Source organism: Manis pentadactyla, chromosome 3 (assembly GCF_030020395.1).
Source record: "Manis pentadactyla isolate mManPen7 chromosome 3, mManPen7.hap1, whole genome shotgun sequence".
Taxonomy (NCBI): Eukaryota; Metazoa; Chordata; class Mammalia; order Pholidota; family Manidae; genus Manis; species Manis pentadactyla.
Window position 1 is genome coordinate 2,587,266 of NC_080021.1, and position 18,012 is coordinate 2,605,277.

An 18,012-nucleotide genomic window follows, 5' to 3' on the forward strand; every position below is an offset into this window, starting at 1 on the left:
CCGGCAGGGCTGGTCTGTTTTACTTTTCCTCAGTTCTGTAATGTGTTCTCCAAGTTAACAGCAAGCAGAAAGTCAGTATCTGACCTTAGGTAAATTCAAGAGACACTGAGCTCCTACTTTGCATGGGGCACAGGATGGCAACCTGTGAAGCCATCACCTAAATCTGCAGAGCGGGAAGGAGGGACTTGGAGAGCCCACGGCCACGAGGCCAGGCAGTGACACAGCTACCCCACGCTGTCCCTGGCAAAGGGACCGCCTCTTGGCAAACAGTTGCAACCTAAGCTTGCATCTCTTCCCGTCCTGCTGAATGGATGCTGCAAGGAAAATACACGAAAACAGAGCAGAGGGCAGAGGGGGGGCACACGACACAGGGGAGCTACCTGTGAGCCTGGCACGAAGCAAGGCTGCGCACTTAAATCACAGAGGAAATGTGAGGACTGCTCTTTCCCTGCTCTGTCCGACCCTCCCTGTTACCCAGGGAACAGGAACCACCTTCATTTGTATAAGGCGCTCTTTAAGAAGCCCCAAGTAGTGTTCCTGACACTCTGAAGCTCATCTTGGCTGACTGAGCCAGGAGTCTGAGTGTGCCTATCGGGCAGGAAGGAGGCGCCAACCCGCAGCGCACGGCACCCGGCCTGGGGGGCAGGAGCCCGGGCTCACGTCCAGAGCAGCAGGCGCCTGGCCCTGCTGCCTCTCCAGGGTCAGCGTCTCGTCAGTGAACCACAGGGATGGAGTGAATGACCTTCCGACTGTGGGCTAGAGTAGCGCTGTCCAACAGGAATAAAATGTGAGCCACGTAAATGAAGTTTTCTAGTTGCCACATTTTAAAAGTAAAAAACAAACACTTGAAACTGATTTTAATAATATATTTTATTTAACCTAATATATGTAAAATATATCATTTTGACATGTAATCAATATAAAAAATATTGATGAGGAATTTTACATGCTTCTTTCCAAACTAAGTCTCAGTATCTGATGTGCATTTTCTTTACAGCACATCTCAGCTCAGACTAGCCACCTCTCCGGTGCTCACGGCCACAAGTGGCTGTGTCTATTGTATTGGACAGCAGCTCCGTGGTCCCCAGGGGTCCTGGCTGAAATGGGGGAGTAAGTGTACACACTGACCCTAAAAAGATTTCCCTCAACCAAAGGCTATCTATTTTCGCAAGCCTGAAAAGCCAACGGACTGTGCCGTTCCACCCTTTGCTACAATAAAATTCTGCCATATGATTATCACTACAGCCCAAGCACAAAGCACGTGGGCCTATAGATAAACTTACCTACTATCTGTGTCCAGGCCTACAAAGTCCTTTTTCTCAAAGGGGACACAGAGAAGGGGGATCTTATCCCCAGACTTGTCTGTGGCCCTATCCAGACGCTTGGACTCGAGCACAATGAACAGCGACTCAATGAAGTCCTCGACCCTCTTCTCCACCGTCTCAGAGTCCTCGTAGCTGGGGTAGAAGGCCACGTCGGTGCGCGGCTGCTCGGCGATCTCCCCCCGCAGCCCGAAGACAAAGAGCCGGGAGTCGTACAGCGTGGAGCCATAGATCTCCTTCTGCATGCGGAACTTCTCAAACGTCTGCGGCCAGTCCTTGGCCGAAAAGCAGTCCGTGACGGTGATGAGGCCCACCACCTTGCGGTGGGTCTGGAAGTCGCCCCACTCGTTGTTCTCAGGCGGGTAGTGGTGCCGGTAGCGGATGTAGAGCACTCGCTGGGAATCCCGCACGCTGACCTGGCTCACCGAGGAAACCCTCTTGTAGACCCGGAAGAAGTTCTCTTCCGAGACGATGCCCACAGGCTGCACCGCCACGAGGAGAGTCTGGTGGTCCTCAGCACACTGCATGTAGTCAGGGACGCTCATTTTGAAGCCTCCGCCTAGAGAGAGGAAAGGAGACTGTGAGGTGCACACTGCTGGCCACGCTGGGACGCACCGATCCCGACGTCCGCTTCCTGGAAGGCAGGCTAAGCCCCAAGCAAAGCTGTGGAATACAGTTTGTCTTTGCAGTTCTGCATAAGGCTACCAGAGCTTTTACCACAATCCTGTGACTCGGACTAGGCTCCAAGCTCTCGCAGAGAAGGGGCCGTCTCTCACTTTCTATTTCTAACACCTAGCCAGGTACTGATATAAAGTCAGTGCTCAAAAATGGTTTTGAATGAATAAACGAACAATGAATGAACCCCACTCCCTAAGGAGGAAATAATGAAAAGAACCACAGTGGGATCAGAAGATCTGTATTTGAACTCCAGGCTCCCTGAGCACCTAAGCAGGAAAACAATGGAAATGATAAAACTTGCCGTGTAAGGCTACATGGGGATTACCCGAAGCTGTAAAGGTAAAGTACCTGACACACTGCCTGACCTAAAAGGAGGGATTACGCACATCTACTGGCACGCCTTTACGAACTATGCTACTCTGGGTGAGTGTTTATAACCTCTCTGGGCCAATTTCATCAGATCACAAAGAGAAAACATTACCTGACTCGCCGTACTGTTGGGGAGTTAGGTTAGATAACCCGTACGAAAGCATCTGGCTCACAGGAGATGCCCGATAAATGTCCCGTGAGAGAGTGAGCAAAGCAGCAGATGGGTGCTGCCCCTCCCACAGACCAGCTCAATGGGAACAGCGCCACCTGGAAGTCAGACCATGTACAACACCCCCTGACCAGACGCTGCCCACCTGCGTGACCTGGGCAGGACTGTGCGCTTCTCCGCACTTCAGTTTAATCATGAATAAAAATGAGAATAACATATACTTCAAAGGGTTATTAGTCAATATTCCTGCTTTGATACTGGACTGTAGTTTTGCAAGATGGCACCACTGAGGGACACTGGGCAAAGGGTACACGGGCTTCCTCAGTATCACTTCTTACACCTGCACGGGAATCTACATTCCCTCTCAGAATAAAATGTCTACATTTTTTAAAAGGCTAATGAGATCGAATGAGCTCACTGTATCAGATAAGGAATACACCACACAACCAAGACGCCACCTAGCCGGTAAGACACACTGACCATCCCCACTGGGCCACCGGTGCGCTTCAGAGTGTAGGCATGCGGCACTCGGGGCTGGAGGCGGCTGTTCCCCGCAGGGGCGGAGCTTACGCTTCAGGCCCCACTTGCAAGGGCCCCTTCCATGACCCTTCATGTGATTTTGTATTTGTGATGTTGTTTTCTTGTCCTTAAGCAGGAAATGCAAACTACACAGCCTTCAGGTCACGAGCACCTGACCGCAGAGGCCATGGCAGCACCCTCCCAGCTCAAACAGTGCAATTAAAGGCCATTCCCACATGCCCTCTGCATAATTCTAAGGGCAGGAATGTCGTCCTGGGCTGAGAGGAAGAAGAAGGGCAGCGGCGAGGGAGGGCGGCATCAGAGGCCACCTACCCCACGATGGGCTTTAGATTTCAACCCTCACCCTCCACAAACTTCAAACTACACGTGGATAGAGGAGTATGGGCAAGATCGGGAAAAAAAAGAACCCGAACCCGTGGCTGCCTCACATACCTGGTTTCTACCCAGGACACTAATGGTTGTATGTATATTATTTCATTTAAACCTTTAAACAATACCACCTCAACTCTACAAATGAAGAAACAGAGGCAAAGAAAGGTGCACTGCGTTGGTCAGGGTCACAGTGGGGCCCGGCCGGAGGCGCATTTAACCCCCAGCACGGGCCCTGCACGGACACCTGGAGGGCGATGCCCCCACCCTCCCAAGCCCTCCCAGCACAAACTCTCCAAAGAGCCTTTCCTGCACCGCCTCGGAATGAACCAAAATCATTCACCAAATCAACCTTCAACAAAGAGGTGTGGCACCCCTTCGGGGATGCTCAAAACCCTAAGGGTTGGGGTTGAAGGAGAAAGATTTGGAGTTTTTGTGTTTCTCAAAGGAAGCACGGGTTTAACAGAAACTAAAAAACACTCATCTGCCCTAAACCTTCACCGTACAGAGAAGAAAACGGAGGCCCAGGGCAGAAGAGGAAAGGGCCTTACTGAGGAGCACTGCCTCATCACAGCACCACGCAAGCGCCGGGCACGGCACTGCTGAATGGATGAAAGATCTATAAGGCCCAAGAGGAAAAATGCTTTTAAAAAAGAAAGGAAAGAAGGAGAAAAATCCTACAGAGCCCTCTCTCCTCAATACTGAGGCTGCATCAAGTCACTCAGCGTGTGCCTCCAAAATTAAGATGGGCTGTATCGCGGAATCATCATCATTTACAGAAACTGAGAATTTTGAATCGTAATAGAAATTCCAACCATTCCTATGGTTTTCCCACTTCACCCGTGTGCACAGAGGGCACTCTGTGCCAGGCACTACACGAGGCATGGAATTCTCCCAAACACAGATCTTTATTAACACACGCAGAAACCACACACAGGCCCACCTGAGAAAAGCCGCCTGCAGATAAAACCAAATTAATGAACCTTAAAGCAGACGAGCAGCATACATTGGTAAAAAGGACGCTGCTACCCGCAGCGGCAGGTGGCAGAAAACGCTGGCTGCTGGTACCACATCCATGCAGTCAGTTCCAGCGCCGACCGCCACTCCATGTGGCCACAGTGACTCACGTAGTTTCACTGAAGTTTAGTTTTCTCTCTTATGAAGGCTACAGTGGAAACCAACGACTTACAAAATCTCATCATTCACACACCCAGCATTTGGTGAGGACTCCCCATGGGCCGGGCTCAGTACAGATGAAAAGATAGGATCCCAGACACATTCATGAGCAGAAAGAGTTAATATCATAAAGAAGTTAATTCTCACCAATCTGATAATACAGATTCAGTGCAATTCTGCAATTCCTACAGACTTTTTATGGAATATAGCGATTTAATTCACAGTGAAGAATAGCCAGGAAACTCCTGAAGCACCAGCACTGGGCAGAGGCATCTGTCCACCAGCCAGCAAGACCGGGTGTAACTGCTAACGGGACACAGGGTTTCTCTCGGGGGAGATGAGGTCTTCAGAAATTGAATGTGGTAATGGCTGTCCAGCTCTGTGAATACAATAAAACCAGTAAATTGTATATTTAAATGGGTAAACTGTATGGTGTATGAATTGTATTTCTACAAATCTGTGGGGATTAAAGAAAGAACAAATAAAAAGCTACAGTAGGCACAGTATTTGCACAGGATAAGGAGAAAAACGGAATGTAATCAAGCCCAGACCCAGACCCAGTAATAGCAACGTGAAATTCAGCAGACGTGCCACTGTAGAGCAGTAGGAGAAGACAGGCTCTCCCATAAATGACAGTGGGACTATGGGTAATGCATCAGTGAGAAAAGATACATAAACCAATTGGAATATAGGCAAAATGCTCAAAAAGACATCCTTGAAGAGGATACTCAAATAGCCAGGCCATGTAAAGAAAGATGCCCCACCTCAGTGGCTATCTGGGAAAAGCAAATTAAAACCACAGTGACAGACCGTTTCACAACCAAAAGACTGCAAAAAAAAAAAAAATGTACTGTGGTAAAATAGAGTAACAGTAAATTTACCATTTTTAATTATATAGTACTGTGGCATTAAATACATTCACACTATTGCACAACCATCTCCAGAACTTTTTCATCTTCCCCAACTGAAATTCTGTACCCATTGGACAATTCTGTCCCCTCACCCACTGTCCCCAGCCTCCGGCCACCACCGCTGTGGATTTAACAGCTCTGAGTCCCATACTTAAGCAGGAAGATACACCAGGTGTCTTATGGGGAATGGCTTATTTCGCTTATTAGGATGATTTCAAGGTTCATCCCTGTTGTAGCATGTGTCAGGATTTCCTTTTTTATGCTGAATAATATTCCATTTTATGTAAAGACCACATTTTGCTCACTCCTACATCAAAGGTTATTTGGGTTTTTTCTAGCTTTGGACTACTGTGAATAATGGTATTATAAACATGGGTATGCAGACAAAACACTCTAAGTATGAAAAACACCAAGTATGGGCAAAGACGTAGACCAAAGGCAGCCCTCCTCCGTGACAGGGGGCCTGCAGCTGGTACCTCCGAGGCCCCTCAGTTTCCCCCCTAGAGGAACTCTGGCATGCGGATGGCAGGGGGCATGAACAGAACCTCAAAGAAGCAAGAACTAGAGACAACACAAATGACCACCATCAGGAGCATAGATAAATAAACTCGGGTCTTTTAACACAAAGGGATACTAAGAAAAGTGAGAATTAGTGCCCAGGAGCCACTCTGCAGGAACATGGAGGAATCCCCAAAATGCAAAGGGCAAGTGGAGCAAGTAGCAGAGCAATACAAGCAGCATGATTCCATTTATATAAAGTTCAAAAACAGGCGACATTAAGCAATACAGTGCTCACACATACAGCGAAACTGTAAAGAAAAAATAAATTGGGATAGCAATTTGAGAGACAAACAGCAGACTTCAGAAGTAGTGGTTACGTTCTGTTTCTTAAGGACGGCAGGTAGAGGGTGTGTGCTTTGCCATTCTTCAAAATGTACTCAAACATTGCATACATTTTTGATGGATTATGAATTTAAAAATTTTTCAAGACTTAAAAAATGAGGGTCCAATGTCAAGGATCTTACAGTCTAGTTTTCAGCAGATAGCTTGCTTGAGAGCCTAGCTTCAGCCTCTCCTCTACCAATACATTGTGTAGCTGCTCCTGCTCAGCACTTCCTACATGAGCAGAAAAGTCAATGCACGAAAAGGCAAGTGTGTTACAGGGGCAGATCAGTCTGAACACAGATAGACAATGGGCCTCAAATACAGGTCTGAGGACAGGAGGTGTTCAATTTCTCTAGTCTGAAGTAAAGTGAGAAAAATAAGTATGTATGAGCTTTTCACAAAACTGAAGTAAATTTAAGCGCTTTATAAGTACTAATGTTTATTGTCATTTATTTTTAGGTCATGACCTTCCTTGCTTTTGGGCATTAAAACACTCTTGCTTTTACAAAGTGATGAGGAGAGTGGATGGTGGTTATTTTTCCATTGTCCTGTCTGGGCAAAAATTAAAATTGACAACCCTGTAATTGATCCTTGAGTTTTTTTTGGAATTTACCAATCTATAGTATCTAAACAACTAAGTCACCCTGAACCAAATGACCCCTCTGGGCCCCTTCCAGTTCTAACCAGGCACCAAAAAGCCTACCAGAAATCAAATCCACATCACAGCTCCACAGACCTTACAACCTCAAGCAACAGTTTTCCCAGAAGCAGCTCAGTATCAGCAAACTGCTTGTTCACTTTTGCCCCAAATTCAGATGATACATCTAACACACAAGGAAATCTGTCTCATATAAAGTGGGAAAAGGAATTGCACTAGGCTGTTTACAACTTACACTTTCAGACTTCACAAGTCCTAAGAAATCACCATTATTATCTTCCATCTTACAGGTGAGGAGCCCCAGGCTCAGTCACCTGCTCTTAATCTGTGTGACAAATTGAAGCCAGCCTCCAGAGTTCATGCTTTCCCACTGGTTTCTTCAAGGGAGAATGTGATGAAATAAAACCTGGCATTGTTTCAGTTTTGGTGTCTGAGGCTAATCTAATACAAATATTAAAACATCAAAAATACATTTCTTCGACTTAGTAGTTCCTCAAAAAGTTAACATAGAGCTTCCATATAAACAGCATTTCTACTCCTAAGGACATACCAAAGAGATTTGAAAAATGTCCATGCAAAAACATAGACGAATGTTCATAGCATTGTTATTCATAACAGATAAAAAGGGAACACATGAACGGCCATCAACTGGTGAATGGATAAAGAAAAGGTGGTGTGTCCAACAACAGAATATTACTCAGCCATAAACAAAACACTGACATTGCCACAACAGGGATGAACCTTGAAAATGTAATGCCAAGTGAAAGAAGCCAGTCACAAAAGGCCGTACATTGTATGATTCCACATTTTTTAAATGCCCAACAGGCAAATTTATGGAGACAGAAAGTAAATCGGTGGCTGCCATGCACCTGCCACGGGGAGAATGAGTGGCCACCAGTGAGCACGGAGTTTCTTTCTGGGGCGATGAAAATGCTCCCTAATGGTGACGGCTGCACAGCTGTGAACTGACTAAAACCGCTTAACTGAACACTTCAAATGGGGGCATTTTGCGGTTCATGAACGATATCTCAAAGTCACTTCTAAAAATATTTCTTGACAACTACTTTTTCCTCTACACTACTAGTCTGCCACACGATTTAATAAAAAAACAAAACCTGGGTCTCCCAACATCATGTCTCTAGAGTTGTTGTTTCATGTTAATAAATACTAGCTGGGCTGGCCTAGGAAGAGGCTGTAACTATTTTTTAAAATCGACAGTCACTAGTTTAAGGGGGGGGGGGAATGTCAGCGCCACGCCCTCAGCTCATTTTGAACTAAACCGAGCCTTGCTTTCAACATTTTAATCCCTCGCCATAAAAACATGTGCAATCGACAAGCACCTCTTCCTAACGCGAGCAAACGCTAGGTTAAAGGCATTTACGGTGCGAGGGCGGCTAGAGGCGGGTCGCCACGGGCAGAAGACGGAGGGCGGGCGCGGCGCGGACCCTGCCCGAGAGCGCCCGGGGAACCTGGCGTTCACGGCCGCGGACCTGCCTCGGGAGGCGGCGTCCCGGCCGCCGCCAGGCTCCCGGCGCCTGGGATCCCGGGCAGGCTGGGAGGCGAGCGGAGGGAGGCCCGGGGCGTGGGCCGCGGGCGCGGCGCGCGAGCCCGAGGGGGCGGACCCGCGGGCCGAAGGCCGGACGGACGGCCGCGGCGCTCTGCGGGGAGCAGGACGAGACGCGGGCGGCAGGTGCGGCCGCGGCCGGGTCAGGGGTGCCCGGGGCGCCGGGCGGCGGCAGGCGTGGCGGGGCGACCCCTCCGCGGGCACAGCGGACTCGCGCCCTCGCCCGCGGACACACAGCCCTGCCTCCCGCAGCCGGCCGCCCCCCTGCCCGGCAGCCCCCACCCCGCACTTACGGAGCCGACGGCCTGGCGGGCGGCGGGGCCCAGCTGCCTGCGGCCGCTCTCCCGGCTCCGGGCGGGAGCTTCCTACCGGCGGCCCAGACGGCGCCGCTCCTGCGCATGCGCGGAGCTGGGGCCGAGCCGGCGATCCGCTCCGGGCTTTAGGAGACTCGCGGGGGAGAGGCGGGAGTGGGCGCGGGCGGGAAGGAGACGGGCGGAGGGGAGGGGCGAGGGAGGAGGGGGGAGGGGAGGGGAGGGGCGACGGGGGAGGGGGAGGGTGGAGGCTCGCCGGGGACCTCGGGGCGCCCTGCGAAGTAGCCGGCCGGAGCGCGAGCCGGGGCGCGGTCCCCACCCTCGTGGACTGCCGCACCCACACCAAGGGCTTGGAACCGGCCCCGGGCTGTGGGACAGCTGTCCTTAGTCCAGGGCCAGGGCGCCCAGCTTGCTAGCGGGGGGAAGAAGCCACATAAGATTTCAACCCCAATCTGGTACAAACAAATAAATAAAAAGGAATTCACATACATACCTCGGAACAAAGAGCATATTTGGAAAGACACCCAGGACTTGTTAGTGGCACCTCCAGAGAGGGCTGAGAGAACAGAGTACCCTCTTGTGTATTTTTGTGTCCTTTTGGAGTGCTTCACCATGTGCAAAATGAAAATCTTTTTCAATTAAAAAATGTTATGAAAAAAGGTAATGGAGAACAAGAGTAGTTCTCTCAGCAAATACAGCGGGCTCGGAAAAACGGAGCCATCACTTTAAAGCCAGCAAGCATTTATTGATTCTCTGCTATGTGCCCAAGTGCTATTTTATGGCATATTTAATTATTCATACTTTTTTATAAAATAATAATATGCTTTCCCTCATCCCTGCCCAGGGTAAGTGGGAAACCAACTGAGTTTTTATTTAATTGTTTTGCAAGGAATAGGAATGAGTTATAAACAGACCATATCTTCAGGGCAAAACAGAGTGGATCTCTAGCGTGCCAGACAGCCACGAAGGGATTGCAATAGAGATGTCCAGAGCTGAGGGAGAGTGCCTCCGGGACACTACAAAAAGCAGCCCAAGGTGGCTGCTCCATGGTATTGAGAATGCAGGGCGACAGTTACAAAGCAGAAAATGTACATTAAAAGGAGGTCACTTTACAGAGATCTCTTTGCCAGAAATAGAGCCCCATGCTTAGCTCACAGTCTTCACAGATCCGTGCAAGGTAGCTATTCCTAGTGCTGAGGTCCAGAAAGGACACACCACTTGGCTGGGGGCCCACAAGTGGCTGGGGCTATTTAGGGATTTAAATCCAGGGCTATCCAACTCCATGATCCTTCTCTGTCCTTACTCTCTCTATAAATGGATAAGACAAGTCATTTGGAAAGCTGGCAAAAGAAAATACAACTATTTTTGTAGAGTGTTTCTCTGTTTACAGTGGACTCACATTATTTCATTGTCCCAGCAAATCTGTTGAGGAGGAAAGGAGACTATTAGGCATTTTCACCAACGGAGAAAACATTACATTTACATTGCATTGACAGCCCCACAGTCATCAAATGGGGGTGGTGCAGACCAGTCCCAGGGCTGTCCTGCTCCTGGGTGCTCCTTTCACAGATTTAACATTTCTTGAGCATCTAAATAATCAGGCCCAAGCTCACACCCGCACCAGATCCCCTGTATAAAAGTCCTAACAGGTGGAAAGTTTAATGATACACAGCCTTATTAAAAAGTTCTCCAGTAAAATGACACAATCTGCTTTCCTGAAACATCCAGTCACAGGGTCTCGAGGATCGATGCCCCAAGAGGCTACATGGGGTTGAGACCTGTCACTGAAATGCGAATCAAAAGTGCAGGTCAGAGCACCCACTTCATCACTGACACTATAATCTCAGTCTTCATCTACAAAATGTGGATAATCTACTTCGTAGGGCTTTTATCAGTATTACATTTTTTTAAGTCAAGTATGAGAAAGCACTGAGACCGAATGGGACAGATGGAAGTTCTGGTTCAATTCTGTGATGAGCTACTTGCACAACCTGAGGTCAGGGTGATTATATATCCTGATTTGCCTGGGACAATCCCAACGTATGCCTGTTGTCCCAGCTAAAAGTGTTCCAGTTGGGTTATAGGATCACCCCACTTTGGGCAAAACCCATCACCTCTCAGGATTTCTGACTCCCTAACATCATTACAAAGATTTCCTCACTCCTTTCCATGTTGTAGGGCTCTGCTCTACGGAACAGTCCACTCAGATACCCGTCCATAATGCCATATCTCACAGGGGCTTTTTAGTTCCCAAGAGGAACGGGATTCATTTATTTAACCACATATATTAGGTACCAGTAAGAACCAGACTCTTGAGCAGGTTTTTCTCATCTACTCCCTCAAAATAATACAATCATGGTAGATACCATTTACCTGGCAGGTAATGTGCAATGTGCTTGGCACAAATTTCTTATACAATCCTTACTATAACCTTATAAAGTAGGTTGTTCTAATTTAAGGGGACTACACAGTAACACGCCCTTTTTCTCTGCCCGAGTGAAGAACAACTGAGAAATAAAACAAAGGAATCAGATAGTGGATATTTACAAGTCAGTTTTATTACCAATATGTTGGTTGGACAGTGTGCTTTAGATCTGGAGCCAACATTTTGGTTTTGATTTACTGAACTCTTCATCTCAGGATTATTCAGACTCAAGTCTCAGCCAGCACTGGACAACCAGACGCCTCCTTGAATGGCCCAAAGTCATACAAGCTAATGAGGACAAAGCTGGGATTCAACCCCAAAGTAAGCGCCAAAGCTCATTTTAAACCTCACAACCCCTCCGCAAATAACCATGATCTCCTTTCAGAGGCGAATGTAAAGTAATTGGGAGGCTAGCCGGGATTCCAGTCAGGCGCTTCAGTGTTCAACTGCTGCTTTCAGAAATGGGGAGCCTTCAGGGAAAGTCCTTGAAATAAGATAGACTGTGTGTCACCCACCTCCCTTTGCAAGAACCATTTCACATCGGATTTGTGCGGAGAAGGGAGGCGACAAGGTTGCAAAGGAAGGGACACCACAGAATCAGCCAACTGTGCCTCCTGCAGTCCGACTCAACTCTGCCTCCCCAGCGCCTAGCACAAACTCCGACCCAAGGTCTCAACGAAAGCCGAGTGAATCAATCCGTTCCAAGAATGAATGAATGAAATCCAGAGCCGGCCACAGGGGTCCCAGCAGCACCGCGAGCGGGGCCTCTACGCAGCCACTCAGCGCGCGCGCGCGCGCCCGCCCTCCCAGTTCCCTCCGGCTGCGCGCAAATCCCGGAGCTCTGGTGCCCTAGACCGCCTCGGCGGGAGTGCGCATGCTCGAGAACTGGCTGGGGCCGGGCTTCTGGTTCCCGCGGCGTCCAGGGTGGGGGAAGTGGAGGGGACAGGTTTGAAGCGATTGGTTGGGAACGCAGAAGCCAAGCTTCCCGTCTCCCCCAACCGGGTCTTACCATAGAACCAAAGACCCGTTATGACTAATCCCATGCCCGCTACATAACCCCAACTAGACGAAGGGAGACGGTCCCCGTCGGACCCTCTGTGCCACACCCTCAGGCCGAGGAGCGGCCGGAAGTGACGCAGGGCGCCCGCGGAAGGATTGAGGCCCCGCGCCTGTTGCCCTGGAAACCGAGCCCCCGGCCTGCTCCCGTGCGTCGGGGGGCCTGGGGTCCCGGCGCCGGGACTCGGCGTCGGGCGGTAGGACCGCAGGAACTGCCTCGTGTGTGCGCCTTTATTCACTCCAGAAATACGTGTCGGAGGCGGGCGGTGTGCCGCGCTGCGCTCACCGACTCGGGGGAGGGTCGTGGTCCGCGCAGATCTCCCCTACAGCCCTTGGGATTCCTTCCTACCTGCTCGTCTCCATTTCCGAGCCCAGCTCCCGGCCTCAAAGCAAACCCCCTGCCCTTCTCCCGTTTTCCCCCGAGCCGTGCCCGGGCGTGCTTCCTGGGCTTTGCTCTTACTCAGGCCAGAACAGTGCCCGCCTCGCGGGTTCCCGCTCCTTCCATCTTCCCGGGCGGCGCTTGTCCGTGTTGACGTGTGGGGTGACTGGAGGTGTTCTTTTATTCCGTATTTCCTCATTTTTTTCCTTCAAAAAGCATACATACAGTGCTATCATGATGGAAAATAAATGAGTCTTAAAAAGACCAGTTCTTTTTCCTCAAGAGCTTGTTTTAGGGAACACTTTTTGGGGGGTTAACTTTTTAATATATAATTTCAAGCTTACAGAAAACTGCACAAATTGTAAAAGTCCGATATACCCTTTACCCATATTCATCACTTACTCACATTTTGTCTTATATTCTCTGGGTAAATATATAAATTTATTCCAGTAATGTACTTTATAGCTATTTTCTCCTGTCCAGGATCACGTTACAATTAGTTCATTTTTTAAATTATTTTTTTTATATGAAATAGTTGCTCAGTCTTCCTTTGTCTTTCATGACTTTCATATGTTGAAAGAATACAGGCTAGCTATTTTGTAGAATGTTCCTCACTTTGAGTTTGTCTGATGCTTTCTCATTTTGAGATTGAGGCTGTATGTTTTTTGCAATCCCAACCACATCAGTGATAAGTCTTTAGTGCGTTCTCTCGGGAGGAACATGGGGTTGGTTTTTCCCATTGTGACCATTTTGATCACTTGGCTAAGGTGGAGTCTGCCAAGTTTCTCCACTGTAAATCTATTATTTTTCACGCTGTAATTAATAAGTAATTTGTGGAAAGATACTTGGAGATTATGTAAACCTATTTTTCATTAGACTTTCACCAATGAATTTATATCCAAGATATCTCAAGAGTGACTATCAGTGGAGCAATGACTGTCATTTACTATTTACTACATTTAAAGGCACATGTGCTTTCACATTTTCTGGGAAATAACATGTGTTCACCCAGCAGATAATAGGTGATCAGTAAATATTACTGACTATGCTGTTTCCTTCCTTTATAGATTAAGAGATTTCCTGTTTCATGGAGTATAATGAAGCACTAATTAACTTGCCATCCAGATTATACTTTTCATGCTAACATCTATCTCAGTGCCTGTCATATATTAGCAGTAAATTTTTGGAATGTACAAAGGAAAACCACACACACACCAAGAAACTATATCAATAAGACTAAAATATTAGAAATGTGATCAGCTAATCCTTAAAAAGTTCTCCCCAGTGCATGGTGGTCTCTTGTAGACCCAGAAAGCTTGTGAGTATAAATTATAATATACCCAATTTAAGAAAACTGGATTTACATTTCAAAATAAAGTTTAAATACGAAAAGAAATTAGAAAATCCTGAGGATTTTTAACATAGGAGTAACTGCAATTCCACGTGTGACCACCAGATGTCAGAACAATCTAAGGAGCTATTTAAGAAAAAACAAACATCTTTGGCCTGAATTAAGACCTAATTAACTTAAATTGCTTCCAAAACCTTGGATTTTGTCACTTTGTCAGGGCAGTCTGGGTCACTCAGTTCTGGAAAAATTCAGAGTGGGAAGGAATTCACAAGAGAGATTTAGCTGAATTGGCAGTGGCTTAATTTTGGAATTGAGTGGTTTGAGAATTCAGATTCCGTTATATATTTTATATGTAGCATATAAAACAATATATAATAATCCAATTGGAAATATATATTAAATATTATTTTTCAAGTTATAATTCAATTTTTGTTATTCTTTATACCTTTTGTGTGTCTTAAATATTGCAGCATTAAGGCTAATTTTTAAAAGACTTAAGCTACATCTTTGCTTTCTGCCAGCTTGATACAGGATTTATCTGAATTATTCAAATACATAGACCAAATTATTCAAATAATGATCAAGTGGAAGGGTTTTTTTTAACTTCGAGTATCCATACCTTTGCCATTTGCCCCTTTTTTCCTTCTTTTTCTGGAGCAAAAAGGATTCAGATCACTTGCAGAAGCAGAGTAGAATGGTGGTTACCATGGGCTGGGGGGTGGGAGAAATGGGGAGGTGTTGATCAGAGGCTACAAACTCCTAGGTAAAAGATGAGTAAGTTCTGGGGATCCGATGCATAGTATTGTGATTATAGCTAACAATACTCTAGAGTGCATTTTAAAATTGCTGAGAGACTTGATCTGAAATGTTCTCACCACCAAAGAGAAATGATAATTATGTGACATGACAAAAGTGTTAGCACACTATGGTGGTAAGCACATTACAATATGCAAGTATATCAAATCAACATGTTGTATACCTTAAACTTACACCATGTTATGTGTCGATTATATGAGAAGATTTAGATCAAATTAATGGCAATGAGACAAATCTAGATCATGCACCACCTGATGGGATACAGAATAGAGATCATAGAACCATTTCCATGATATTCCTACCAAAGATGCATGACCTGGATTTAATCATGAAGAAATAGATAAACCAAAATTAGGGACATTCTAGGAAACAACGGCCTGTAATCTTTAAAAGCAAGTGTCAAGTTCATGTAAGTCAAGGAAAGACTAAGGAACCGTTGCAGATTGAAGAAGGCTGAAGAGACAGGACAATTAAAGATCAAGTGTGATTTTAGACTGGATCATTTTACTAAAAATGAAAAAAGAAAATATTGGAATATTGGAACAGCTGGTGAAATTTGAATGGAGCCTGAGGATCAGATGGTAATAATACATCAAGGTTAATTTCCTGATTTTGGTGGCTGTGTTGTGGTCACGCGGGATAATGTCCTTGCTTGTGGAAAATACAGGCTAACCTCTTTAGAGGTGTTGGGGCAGTAGGTCAGCCATTTAAAGTGGTTCAGAAAAATAAGTTTGTACTATACTTGAATCTTAAGTTTGCAGTTGTTTAAAAATCATTGTAAAAAGAATTCCAAAGAAGGTCAAACAGTTAAAAATACACCACGATTTCCTGGCCTGACTCAGAGGTACTGAATGAGAATGCTGGAGGTGTGGCCTTGAAATGTGTGTTTTTATTTTTTATTTTTTTTATTTTTTTTTTTTTTTAATTATTATTTTTTATTGAAGGGTAGTTGACACACAGTATTACATTACATGAGTTTCAAGTGTACAACACAGTGGTAGAACATTTATATACATAATTCTAGGTTGAAATGTGTGTTTTTAAAAGCACAGCCAGGTTTGGAAAGCAACAACTCCCTTGGCCTAAGAAAAGGAAGAACAGCCTGTACGTGCAGACCAATTTCCTTTCAACATCCTTTCATCCAGATCGTCACTGGGGCAGCTAAAAAAATCTGTTCCATACAGTTGCCTTGTTAAATTCCGCCTCCTGAGGCTCCCAGAAGGGAGGATTTCTGGGAACCTCGGCCTGGTCCAGGGCCATACTGGTGTTTTATGGTTCCCTTGGCTTTGACTATTACAGAAGCTGTAGCCTGTGGCCGGGGCTTCCTGGGGGGCCTCCCTACACTCCTTCACAAATCACAGGAAACCTGCTGGTAGCTCTACTCGGCTCAGCACAAACATCGCTCAATTCTTTCCTTTCTTCAGATCCAAGCACTGCTCCAGCTTCCCGGAGTCAGTCCTCATGTGCCCTACAGCCCAAAAGACACTTCAGAAAGCCTGAGGAAAGCCACCCTCAACAAGACCTTACAAGGGTCCCAGAAATCCCTCCCGTGGTTGCATACGACTCAGAACGTACTGAGCCTCAACGGGTGAATTGTGCGCCATGTGATATAATTCTCTTTTAAATTGAAAAAGACTGCTCCCTGTCTCCCAGCCCAGCCCCACCCCGAGTCCCTGCCCCATTGCACGGTTCAGCCTGACTGAACTAGTGGTTTCGGGGTGTCTTTCTTTCCTGCCAACACCATGCTCCCTCTTCCCTGACATGCCCATTTGGCAAAGCTCTCCTCTTTCTTCAAATCTTAATCCAAGTCCTCCGTCCTTGGTGGTGCCCCCCGACTCCCCAGGGCTCCCTCCCCAACCTCCACATCTCTGTCAGGAGACTTTCCACCTGGCAGGTAGCTCACATCTGACCCACACGTGGTTCTAGAAGCTTCATCTCCAGCACAGGGACCAGGACTGGGTCAGGACTTCCATGGACTGTTGTTACATGAGCAAAAAGAGAAACAACAGAACATGGGCCGCAGACCAGGGACAAACCCTGGGCAGGGGAGGATGACAAAGGCCTGAGGGCTCCCAGGGTACAGTGGCATGCTGCGAGGAAGGCAGGGGGTAACATGAAGCCCACCTGCTTTACGGCCTTTGTATGCTGCTACCATTCTAAGAACTCTGTATTGTCTCATTTTAAGGGACTCCATTTCCCCCTGAAAGCCCCACGAGTACCTGGCTCCTTCCAGAGGCTGACTTACCTGAGACCGTGTTTGCAGAGGAAGCTGGGCCCCCCACTCCCGCCTAAGGGAGAGCCTGTCAGAGCAGAGAGAGTGCAGGTGACAGCAGGAGGGGAGGACGCCCCTGTCCCCATGCAAAGCCCCGGGCCTTAGCTATGTGTCTATCTTAAAAGTATGTAAAAGTGTAATTTTCAAAAAGTGAAAAACAAATACAGGGACAGTAACGGCAGTCAGACTCACCCTTCCTCTGTGAACATCAGAGTACTGGGAGGAGAGGGAAAACAGCTGTTCTGAGACATCGGCAGCAGGCAGCTAAGGGCTGTCCCGGGCAGGAGAAACACAAGAGGGGCGCCCCCCGCCTGGGGTCTGTGTCTGATGCACAGCCGCGGGAGAGGGACTCAGAGCCCAGCTTCACTGAGCTGAGGAGACGGATGGCAAGGAGAGAGCTGGGAAGAGCCGACCCACTAGGGGTGTGTGACCTCGGCTCACCTCCCAGGGGCGCGCGTGCAGGGGAGGCGGCTGCTGCGCTTCCTCCACCCGTACTAGCTCCTGGGGCTGGGCCTCTCGGCAACCAACAGAAGACAGAGTGACGGGAGAGCATGGCCGGTGGGGACGTGACATGGCACAAAGGCTCTGGTATGAGGTTTGGCAGTTTCCATTCCACACACATACATTCACTTGTATGACCCAGTAATTCCCCTCTTCAGAAGAGGAACAAAATCATGCCCCTGAATGCTCATAGCAGCTTCATTCATAATCACCGCAAAAGAGAAATAACCCAGTGTCCAACAACAAGGAAAGGGGGATTT

At 47.5% G+C, this 18,012-nt stretch overlaps 1 protein-coding gene across 9 annotated transcripts in view; it reads right to left on the reverse strand.

The window, feature by feature from the left end:
- TRAPPC9 (trafficking protein particle complex subunit 9) overlaps positions 1 to 17,664 on the reverse strand; it is a 615,203-nt gene extending 597,539 nt beyond the window's left edge. For 4 of the 9 annotated variants that reach the window (XM_036923132.2, XM_057497642.1, XM_036923122.2 and 1 more), the window contains exon 1: positions 1,284 to 1,881. In XM_036923132.2, the coding sequence (XP_036779027.2) occupies positions 1,284 to 1,867 (584 nt within the window). In that variant the 5' untranslated portion in view covers positions 1,868 to 1,881. Of the gene's footprint in view, positions 1 to 1,283; positions 1,882 to 8,934; positions 9,088 to 12,893; positions 13,042 to 14,782; positions 14,875 to 17,443 lie in introns of those variants that run through there. The other 5 variants (XM_057497645.1, XM_057497646.1, XM_057497644.1 and 2 more) reach the window with 5 other exon arrangements.
- Positions 17,665 to 18,012: the final 348 nt, after the last annotated feature.